A 12,070-nucleotide genomic window follows, 5' to 3' on the forward strand; every position below is an offset into this window, starting at 1 on the left:
AATAGACCAGATAGATTTAATTGATATTTATAGGACATTCCATCCAAAAACAGCAGATTACACTTTCTTCTCAAGTGCACATGGAGCATTCTCCAGGATTCACATCTTGGGTCACAAATCAAGCCTTGGTAAATTTAAGAAAATTGAAATCATATCAGGCATCTTTTCTGACCACAACTCTGTGAGATTAGAAATCAATTACAGGGAAGAAAACGTAAAAAACACAAAAACATGGAGGCTAAACGATACGTTACTAAATAACCAAGAGGTCACTGAAGAAATCAAAGAGGAAATCAAAAAATACCTAGAGACAAATAACAATGAAAACACAATGATCCAAAACCTATGGGATGCCACAAAAGCAGTTCTAAGAGGAAAATTTATAGCAATACGAGCCTACCTCAAGGAACGAGAAAAATCTCAAATAAACAATCTAACCTTACAGCTAAAGGAGCTAGAGAAAGAAGAACAAACAAAACCCAAAGTTAGTAGAAGGGAAGAAATCATAAAGATCAGAGCAGAAATAAATGAAATAGAAACAAAACAATAGTAAAAATCAATAAAACTAATAGCTGGTTCTTTGAGAAGATAAACAAAATTGATAAACCTTTAGCCAGACTCATCAAGAAAGAGAGAGAGAGGACTCAAATCAATAAAATTAGAAATGAAAAAGGAGAAATTACAATGGACACCACAGAAATACAAAGCATCCTAGGAGACTACTACAAGCAACTCTATGCCAATAAAATGGACAACCTGGAAGAAATGGACAAATGCTTAGAAAGGTATAACCTTCCAAGACTGAACCAGGAAGAAATAGAAAATATGAACAGACCAATCACAAGTAATGAAATTGAAACTGTGATAAAAAGTTTCCAGCAAACAAAAGTCCAGGACCAGACGGTGTCACAGGTGAATTCTATCAAACATTTAGAGAAGAGCTAACACCCATCCTTCTCAAACTCTTCCAAAAACTTGCAGGGGAAGGAACACTCCCAAACTCATTCTATGAGGCCACCATCATATAATTAAAAGGATTATACACCCTGATCAAGTGGGATTTATCCCAGGGATGCAAGGATTCTTCAATATTCACAAATCAATCAATGTGATACACCACATGAACAAATTGAAGAGTAAAAACTATATGATCATCTCAATAGATGCAGAAAAAGCTTTTGACAAAATTCAACACCCATTTATGATAAAAACTCTCCAGAGTGTGGGCATAGAGGGACTCTACCTCAACATAATAAAGGCCATAGACGACAAACCCACATCAAACATCATTCTCAATGGTGAAAAACTGAAAGCATTTCCTCTAAGATCAGGAACAAGACAAAGATGTCCACTCTCACCACTGTTATTAAACATAGTTTTGGAAGTCCTAGCCATGGCAATCAGAGAAGAAAAAGAAATAAAAGGAATACAAATTGGAAAAGAAGAAGTAAAACTGTCACTGTTTGCAGATGACGTGATACTATACATAGAGAATCCTAAAGATGCCACCAGAAAACTACTAGAGCTAATCAATGAATTTCATAAAGTTGCAGGATACAAAATTAATGCACAGAAATCTCTTGCATTCCTATACACTAATGATGAAAAATCTGAAAGAGAAATGAAGTAAACACTCCCATTTACCATTGCAACAAAAAGAATAAAATACCTAGGAATAAACCTACCTTGGGAGACAAAAGACCTGTATGCAGAAAACTACAAGACACTGTTGAAAGAAATTTAAGATGATACCAACAGATGGAGAGATACATCTTGTTCTTGGATTGGAAGAATTAATATTGTGAAAATGACTATACGATGCAATCCCTATCAAATTACCAATGGCATTTTTTGCTGAACTAGAACAAAAAATCTTAAAATTTGTATGGAGACACAAAAGACCCCAATAGCCAAAGCAGTCTTGAGGGAAAAAAACGGGGCTGGAGGAATCAGACTCCCTGACTTCAGACTATACTACAAAGCTACAGTAATCAAGACAATATGGTACTGGCACAAAAACAGAAATATAGATCAATGGAACAGGATAGAAAGCCCAGAGATAAACCCACGCACCTATGGTCAACTCATCTATGACAAAGGAGGCAAGGATATACAATGGAGAAAAGACAGCATCTTCAATAAGTGGTGCTGGGAAAACTGGACAGCTACATGTAAAAGAATGAAATTAGAACAGTCCCTAACACCATACACAAAAATAAAGTCAAAATGGATTAGAGACCTAAATGTAAGACCGGACACTATAAAACTCTTAGAGTAAAACATAAGAAGAACACTCTTTGACATAAATCACAGCAAGATCTTTTTTGATCCACTTCCTAGAGTAATGGAAATAAAAACAAAAATAAACAAATGGGACATAATGAAACTTAAAAGCTTTTGCAAAGCAAAGGAAACTACAAACAAGAGGAAAAGACAACCCTCAGAATGGGAAAAAATATTTGCAAACAAATCCATGGACAAACGATTAATCTCCAAAATACATAAACAGCTCATGCAGCTCAATATTAAAAAAACAACCCAATCCAAAAATGGGCAGAAGACCTAAATAGACATTTCTCCAAAGAAGACATACAGATGCCCAAGAGGCACATGAAAAGCTGCTCAACATCACTAATTATTAGAGAAATGCAAATCAAAACTACAATGAGGTATCACCTCACACCAGTTAGAATGGGCGTCATCAGAAAATCTACAAACAACAAATGCTGGAGAGGGTGTGGAGAAAAGGGAACCCTCCTGCACTGTTGGTGGGAATGTATATTGATACAGCCACTATGGGGAACAGTATGGAGATTCCTTAAAAAACTAAAAATAGAATTACCATATGACCCAGCAATCCCACTACTGGGCATATACCCTGAGAAAACCATAATTCAAAAAGAGTTATGCACCAAAATGTTCATTGCAGCTCTATTTACAATAGCCAGGACATGGAAGCAACCTAAATGTCCATTGACAGACGAATAGATAAAGAAGATGTGGTACACATATACGATGGAATATTACTCAGCCTAAAAAGGAACGAAATTGGGTCGTTTGTAGAGACGTGGATGGGCCTAGAGACTGTCATACAGAGTGAAGTAAGTCAGAAAGAGAAAAACAAATATCGTATATTAACTCATATATGTGGAATCTAGAAAAATGGTACCAATGAACTGGTTTGCAAGGCAGAAATAGAGACACGGATGTAGAGAACAAACGTATGGACACCAAGGGAGGTAAGTGGAGGTGGGGTGGTGGTGTGATGAATTGGGAGATTGGGATTGACATATATACACTAATATGTATAAAATAGTTATCTAATAAGAACCTGCTGTATAAAAAATTACAATAAATTTTTTTAAAAATGACATAGGGAATGATACAATAAAAATTAAAAAAGAAACCCATCTTAGAAAGGCCTCAGGAGTCGGGTATGCAAGATTTGGGAAATATTTTTCAATCTTATGAATAGCAGCAAATATTATTAACATTGTTAAATATTTGTACAATTATCACAACATTTGCTTTTATATTCACCATCTTCCCTGATCTTTACCTGGCTCCTAGGAAGCAGATTTTAGTACAACTGCCATGTTATAGGGGAGAGAATGGAGGCCCAGATAGATTGTGTGTCTTAGCAGAAGCCAGACTCAAATCTCAAGCTTTGGCTCCAAATTTCATCCTCCTTCTTCTCCACCTCATGTCAACTGCTAATAATAAGTGGAAGAAAAGATGTTAAAAAAAACACAAAAAACACAAAAATGCTATTTATTCAAGTTCTTGCCTCCAAAAATCCTCACTCTAGGGTATCGGATTGTCTCCACATCCACACTCTGGGATGGTCTTTATTCTAGATGCTTTGATATTACCTGGTCAACCCCTCAGAACTGTGATAATTATGCTAGATTATTATATAATTATGCCTGTGCCCTATCACTTTTATAATACTGCCCCCAAACCTCCTCTCCCTTGTCCTTCACTGGTGAAGGATTTCATCAAAAGGGTGACCTCTTTTGCTCCCATTTCTCCAGAAGATTTTGGTTGGTTGGTCTTCCCACAATGCTTTCCTTATGTCTGTTTCCCTGGCATTAGGTAAGAGGGCTCCTTTCACTTTGCTCCCACTCTCAACTCTCTGTCTCCCTCTGGCCTTCTTTGGCAGGAAGTTCTCATTCTGTACCTGTCAACCCCAAAAACATGGGGAGCATCTGAACACTTGTCCTGGCCAAGTGTTCCATTGACTATGAAAAAGGGGGCCAAGCCCTCTCCTTTAACTGCTAGAATCCAGAGTGAACACAGCTGGGACCAAGACACTCACCTCCCACTCCAAATTAGTCTACTCTTAAACTACTTATTTCTGTCCTCAAAAGGATTCTTACAGCCCTGAAAAGAAAATAGAAAGGAGAAAAAGGCAAGATTATGCAACTAACTAGTTCTTCCAGTGATCCCAGGACCACTCACTGGGTCATCAGTTTTTCTTTAGGCTAAAGGCTCTGCCAGCCCTTGGCTTGTCCATTCTTCGAGCTTGGCTGGATGCAGAGAGAAGGGAAGTTTATATTATTAAGCTCCAAAAGTGTCTGAAATTCTCCTTCAATTTCTCCAGCTTCCAGTCTTTCTGGTACCTGTCTTCTGCCCTTCATGTATTTTGAAATGAAAATAGCCCACAGATACAAATATTTACCAACACAGCTGTGGCATTGACTTTGGCTGACACACATGAAACAGTGCATCAGAAGCTTATCAGGAGCTCACAGCAGCCATGAGAAGGCTGGAGAAGCATGCTGGCAGAAGTCAAGGCTTGTTTGGAGGGCTGGGAGGCAAAATCGAGGAGGTGGTCCCAGAGTAGAAAGTTTCTTGAAGCACTACCGCTGTCATGGATGGACCATCAACCACCTTCTATCTCTTTATCTCTTTGTTCAGGATTCAGATCCAGTTCTCTTGTCCTTACCTGGGTCATGGTCCTGCCTTTTGGCTACAGGTAGGCAGGGCACTGCCAAACTGTCATCCAGTGGGGAAAAAGTGATTCCCCCAAGGAAAATGAATCATGGTCTTCTTGGGAAGGTAGAATAGATGCTTGATAGCAGTAAAACAGCCAGTGCCTAATATAACAGTTTAACAACTATTAAAAATAGTTTAATATTCAAGAATAGAAACAAAGCATATAAATGATACAGGGAAAAGAGCAAGGTTGCACAGAGCTGGATCAACCATGCTGTAACATAATTAAGAAGAGAACTTGGATTTAGTTTGCTAAACATTTTACAAACTGTTGAAGGAGCCAGTGAAAGACATTGTATGCACCATGTTTAGTCTAAGTAAAGGCCTGGTACTCTCTAGCCACTTCCCCTAATTTCACCCGTCGTACTTGCCACCCAGAGGTGTCCCTAACTTGGAGCTAGTCTCCCAGCAACGGTGAGCTGAGCTCTGCTGAGCTGGGGCTTCGGATCACTGGAAACTTGGCTCTGCCCATGGGGCCATGTCAACGATTTCTGATGTGGCTTCCATTATGACATGACCCACTTCCCATAGTGCCTTCCACCCTCAAACCAGTTGGATTTCTTATCCTCATGTTTCCTCTTGGCCTTGAATGAGTTCCTCATTGTTGTATGGGTGTTGTCAGTCTTCTTGTTCTGGGAAAGGTTCTGGGGAAGATAGCAGGTGTCCCGCCAGAAGCGAAGTCCTGTATGCTAGTCATGAACTCAACAAAGTTGTGGAGAGAGCAGTGGTCCTGCCTTCTCCATGCCAGGGTGCATTGGGAGCATGGAGTGGACTGCAGAGACAGCTTCCTTGCTGAGAAAGGCTGGGATGAGACTTAATGGGATGAAACTTAACCAACCCCATGTACTCTCCTATGAGAGGGGAGCTCACGCCAGTTATTGAGGGTTGCCTCTTCCTGGGGAATATCCTCTCCCACTAGCCTCAGAGGAGCCCAAAGCAGCCACTGGAATGGCCCTTGGATTTGTGTGTCTCCTTCTTTTTTCTTTTGAAAGTACATTCAGGGCTTTTACATTTTGTGATATTTCTAACAACCCTACAAGGTGGGCAGGGGACAGGTTTCTCTCTCTGCTATATGGATGTTGACATTAGACAGCCTGTGATGCTGTGTCTTGGAGCAGAGCTTTGACTTGGTATTGCTCATGCAGTTTGACAACAGGGAAGCAAAGGCAGTGGGAATAACCTTGCCTGGCACATCCGCACTAATACTCCTGAAAATAGGTCTGCAACTTCTAACACCTCATTGAAGGGCTAGCATGGCTCTTCCATGGACACCTGGTTTTGTACCCCAGGTCACTGGGGAGAAACTGAGGAAGTAGATTACATGGTCTTTTTCTTTAAGGAGCTTTCAAGTAGTTTGGCCTCTTTGATTTATTCTGACACTGTAGACAAAATATCAGTGATATTTGTTCTGCTTCTTTTCTTAAGCAAATAGATAATTGAACAAACAAAACAATTTCCTTGATGCCGTTCACCATATGGAGAAAGAGTCAGGTGTGTGAGGGTCACCTATCTTGGCAGCCTCAAACCCTCATGATAGCGGAAAAGTCAGCTGACCCCTGGGAAGTCTCTTCCCTCACCATCCCACCCCCCATCCTCATCCAGGACCCCAGCCCCGTGAGACTCCAGACGGGGACATGCCCCCTCCCTGGCATCTCTGGAGATTTTGAATGCTCCAGGCTTCCTGTGCTGCCTGTGCCACTCACTGAGGTTATGAATCTGGGAGGCCATCGACCTTCCTGAACCCAAGCCTCCTTTTGCCTAAGGTGGGGTTGATCCCACCAGGTCTTTTGAGCATTATGAGCACTAAATGGCAAATCCATGGGGCACGTTAGGAGCTCAAGGACCATTCCCGTTTATTCCCATGGGACTCCTGCTGCTGTTTCTGCCAGTTGTTCAAAGCATCTTCTCCCAAGGCTTGCCTCTGGGTGTGACAGTCGTTCTAAGCAGAGCGCGGGCGGGGGGGTGGGGGCGGGTGGCAGATGCTGCCAAGTCCTGCTTGCTGGGTCTTTGCTACCTGGGGGCAGTGTCCCAGGCTACTGGTACCCCAGGTAGCAGGGCTGGCCATGCAGTTGAGGGGAGGTGGGAGAAATGGAGGCATGCTCACCCACTGCCCAGCAGGCTGAACAGGCCTGGGGTCTCCAGCCTCCCAGAGTTTTCAGAAAGCCAGTTGGGGCTCCTGTTAGGGCTTGGCCTGACCCTCCTGTGCTCTCCCTGCAGGACAAAGAAGTGAATCTGGAGCAGGTCCATCGGCGTATGAACAGTCTAATGGATGAAGACATTGCTCACAAGCAGATTTCCCCAGCGTCCATTGAGCTCTCGGCCCTGGAGATGGGGGGCCTGGCTCCCAGCCAGGCCTTGGAGCCGGCGCGGGAGTATCAGAACACGCAGCTCTCGGTCAGCACCTTCTTGCCGGAGCAAAGCAGCCACGGCACCAGCCGGACACTCTCGTCAGGGCCCAGCAGCAACCTGCCTCTGCCACTGAGCAGTTCGGCCACCATGCCCTCCATGCAGTGCAAACACAGGTCGCCCAACGGGGGGCTGTTCCGCCAGAGCCCCGTGAAGACCCCCATCCCCATGTCCTTCCAGCCCGTGCCTGGAGGCGTCCTTCCGGAGGCCTTGGACACCTCCCACGGCACCTCCATCTGATCGCACCGCCTGCCCTCCTGCCCACCCATCCACCCACCCGACCAGCAGAGCTTTTTAATACCAGAAAACAACATAAACCACACGCACACGTGCACACACACACACACAGAGACTCTTTCATTTTTCTTGTATATATGTGTAAATAATGACAGAATGGAGTGGGGTAAAAGTGTATTTTGAATATTCCCAATTTTCGAAGTCAGTAAAAAAAAAAAAACCACAAAAACTGTATGAATGACTTTGTAAATTTTGTTCTATATGAATAAAAAGGCAAATTACTTGTGATCATTCTGAAGTGCCAAAGAAGCCCCCTGTTCCTGGGCCTTTCTGAGGGCGAGGGCAGGAGGGGCGATCAGATAAGGACGCCCCCTGCTGGCGGAGAGCGGAAGGTAAGCAGCCGGTCCCTTTAGAGGAGCCCCAATTGCTGCTTGCTGCCCTGTCCCATGGTTTCCTGCCATGTTCCTCCGCTCCTGGCCCTCGGTTCCCCTTAGTCCTCTCGGGTAGATAAAAGGTGAGCCTCAAGTCAGTGCTGGTCCGACCCCTGGGTCCCTGTGCTGTAGGGTGATCAACTGTGCCAGTCAGCCTGGGACTGAGGAGGCTCCCGGGACACAGGACAGTCCTGTTGGTCACCCCACTGCATGTCACGGTGTGCTGTGGACCCAGGAGAAGCACCCAGGCCAATGCAACCGACTCTGAGGGCCCTGAGGCCGACATGCTCTAGGGTTATCCTGTTGGCCTTGTTTTTTACTTTCTTTTCCTAGTTGGAAGAATCAACAAGTGATGGAATCTGGGAGAAGGAGGGTAGGTCCCATCATTTCCTCTGGAGACTGGGCAGAGGTGGGCTTGGCCTTGTCTGTGGGGATAGGGAGATGGGAGGTGTGATGTGTGGACCAGGTGAGGTGGGGGGGATGAGAAGCCAGGTAGGGGGAGAACATTCCCTTGGATGTGAGACCCGTGGTTTCAGGTAAAAGGATCCTGTTGGAGGAGTGGAGGGAGGTACGCCAGGTGAGCAGACCAGTGCTGTAGGTGATGGGAGTGCCCAGAGTAGATCAAAGGGATCATGTTGGTTCAGGTAAGAGGAAGCCTCGGCTCTGAGAGAAAGAACAGCGTAACTGTGTGTGATGTGGAGACAAGTAATTCCCAGGCCCCAGGGAAGTAGCCCCAAAAGTAAAAGAATGTCTCTGGGTCTTAAACACTGCAGGCAGTCTGCCAAACAGGGCCGGAACCCAGCATGAGCCCTCATACCCTGCTTTGCCACCTTCTCCAGACCAGAAACCCTCAAGCTGTGATGTGGCCCATAGCAGGGGCCCTCCTGGCTGATGGCATCATATAGTTTCTGAGATCCTCAGGCCTATCCTTGAGCTGGTGAACCTGCTAGGAAACTCTGTTTCTTAAGCCGAAGACAACCTGACAGCCCTGCCTCCCTCCATTGCCCTTTTTGGGGCAATTAAACTAGAGAACCAGAGAGGGAAAAAACAAAAACAAAGCAAAACACTAGGGGCAGAGTAATTCGAGTACTGTGAGCTGTACCTTCAAGCTCTTCTTCTGAAGACGAAGGTGATTCTGCTTTCCTAACCTGCCAGAATGTGGTGCCTACCTCTGGCACCAAAAAGGGTGGGGCTCCCTCTCCCAGCAGTAATCAGGGGGCTAAGAGCTCGGATCTGTGGTCGTGGAGAAATACAGAGTCCTATTGATTGCCTCTCCTATAGCACTATGGAGTTACTCCAGAGATGTATTTATGAGGGTGATAACTAGCTTGGGATTGATTTCTTTCCCAAAGTCCCGCGTGGCATGATTGAGCAGTAAGGAGCGGCTGCATCACACAGTCAGCTAAAAACACTCTGGGGAGGACAGTGTTTATAATTATGTTATTTATCTGTGGATTCTGAGAATGGCCTGATATTCATGCTACCAAGGAGATCCACTGACGCTTCTCCAATCACAGCGTGTAGAGCCCAGACCTGGGTGCACGCACATGGTGAAGCTTAGGTGGGCAATGGTTACCCTGAGGGAGGACGGGGTTCATTTTCTTTCCATCAGCACTTTGAGGGGTCCTGCCCTGGATGGTCAAGTTGTCATATATATTTCTCTATTTTTTTAATCAAATTCTGGTCTCACTGCCTTATCTCACACCCAAGTCTGTTTTTTTTCATTTTTTGTTTTTGTTTTTCTCCCTGAAATGACCTGTCTTCTGGGGTATACCATGGGTATCTTCTTGGACAGTTTGCTTTGAATGGGTGTCAGGGAGAGGTGAGAGATTGTGTGTGTGTGTGTGTGTGTGTGTGTGTGTGAGAGAGAGAGAGAGAGAGAGAGAGAGAGGATGAGAGCAAGTGGATCTTTGAGGGAAAGGTATTTTGCTGATAAAAAAATATTAACACCTCATGGTGTTATTCTTCGCCATGTTTATGTTATTTTTTAAAATTTCCTATCCTTGGCATGAGGGGAAATGATTGATATCCAAGCAAATTATCTAGCAAAAAATTCTTCCCAACTCAGATTTCTGTGTCAGCTCAGAATGTATCTTTTTTTCACGCTTTGCTCTTTGGATTTATAACTCTGTTTAGACTATTCCATACATTTTAGGTATATTTTGTGCCTTCAGACACTGCAAATAATAATCAGCATTTGGATTAAAGTTGTTTAATAATAAAACTTGACTTTGCTCCCTATCCTCTTCTTCTGTGGGGGAAGGAATGCTATCTGCTTGTTCCTGGGCAGCAGCTGGATTCTGTCCCATTGGCGTGGACTGTTGTGAGTGAAACTTCGTTGGCCAAGTGGGACTCAGACACGCCTAGGGGTGGAGGCATGCACTCCTCACCCAGTGTGTATACAGAGTACCCTCACACCGACTGGGGAGCAATGTGAGAGCAGGCTGAGAAGTCATCTTAATCTTTGGTTAACCTAACAGCTTCCTGTGATATGTGATTTCTTGGGAAACTCCTTGGAGAAAATTGGGCCACACTCCATAGGGAAGTGTTCCCATGGCCTTGTGGAATGAACATCCTTTTAAGAGTTGGGTGCCTTTGTTTCTTCTCTCATTTCTACATCCACTCTGACCTTGGAGAAGTTGCTTCCTTGTGCTTTGGCCTTCGGGCTAAGGGTCTGTCATTCTTTGAGGGCCCACAGCTTGGCTTCTCAATATTTGGCCCTCAGAGGGTCTGTGGGTACCATTTTCCAGTGAACATCCATGTGCCCAGTCATCTCTATGGCCCCAGGATCACCAGCCTGGGCCCTGGACCTCCAGATTCATATGCTCTCCAGACCTATCTTTTGCATCACAAGGTTCCCCTCTGACTTTTAGGCCTTTGCAGGAGAAACAGCTCCACTGCCAGACTTGGGCCAAAGAGGACTGACCTGAGGAATTTGGTCTTCATGATCAAGTTTTCAACTCTTAGGCACTGAAAGGAGCCTGTCTGGCCCTTGCCCTTCTATCCCCCCACCAATGAGAGGCTTCTCCAATGTTGGGTGCAGGCTCCAAAGGCTGGGAGGGGGGAGGCAGAGAACCCTTAGGCATTCCCAGGTCATCTGGACAGACAGACGGATCTAGACAGGAATCCCAAAGGGTTCTATTTTCTTAAGAAAAAACTGCCCAGTTCCTAAATTCTAGATCCTTCTAAATCTTGCCAAGGTGAAATGAATTCCATATTTAATCTTGTCTTTTCAAGTGCTGAAAGAAGACAAAGGACACATAAAGGAAGAAAAGACCACTGACCACTGACACACAAAGGAAGAAAAGACCACTGACCACTGACCACATGATCACATGGAAGGAATATTCCGTTCCTCTGGTCTATGCCTTCTCATTTTATCATCATAGGGATGGGCAAGGTCCCATGGAGAACCTGGGTCTCTGTGTGACAATATGCTTCCAAGACTAAGGGGTTACTTACACACGGGCCTCTGCCTTCATTGCAGGAAACTGTCTAGAAAAACTCACCTTTCACTCCCACAGGTGAGCGCTCATGAATTAGCATCTATGTCTTAACAAAAGCTTTGTTTTGCTCTCCTAGCTTTGGCAACACAAGATTAGATAAAATTTCAAAATATTTTAACTGACCTTCCCTGGTTATGAGCACAATAAAAGAGACAGAATTTCTGTTCCTAATGTGACATGTTTTACATCTAAAATATTATTTTATTTCATACCATTAGTTGCTTTTAATAAATGAAATTATGCTTGATCCTTATTACTCTTACCCTTCATACCAGGAAACTTCAGATAGGTAACAATTTCCTGTGCCAATAACTTTAATTACTGTCTTTTTTTCCCTCCCATTGGTATATAGTCAGAGGGATTATTTATGAGAGAAGTGCACACGTTCCAGATAAATCAGGTAAGCTAATACCTCCTATAAGGGAGGAAGGGACAATTGTCAATGATATCAGACCCTCCCTCTAGCTTTCATTTTCACCTCTGAACTTGATA

General features: G+C 44.1%; 1 protein-coding gene across 2 annotated transcripts in view; it reads left to right on the forward strand.

Annotated features, from left to right (window-relative positions):
• The window catches only part of GRID1 (glutamate ionotropic receptor delta type subunit 1), a 660,264-nt gene extending 648,913 nt beyond the window's left edge, over positions 1-11,351 (forward strand). Inside the window, exon 16 of one of the 2 annotated variants that reach the window (XM_082424198.1) lies at positions 7,216-11,351. In XM_082424198.1, the coding sequence (XP_082280324.1) occupies positions 7,216-7,644 (429 nt within the window). In that variant the 3' untranslated portion in view covers positions 7,645-11,351. The remainder of the gene's footprint in view (positions 1-7,215) is intronic. The other variant, XM_082424199.1, reaches the window with a different exon arrangement.
• The last annotated feature ends 719 nt before the right edge of the window (positions 11,352-12,070 follow it).

This window comes from Balaenoptera physalus (genome assembly GCF_965194825.1).
Source record: "Balaenoptera physalus genome assembly, chromosome: 14".
NCBI lineage: Eukaryota > Metazoa > Chordata > Mammalia > Artiodactyla > Balaenopteridae > Balaenoptera > Balaenoptera physalus.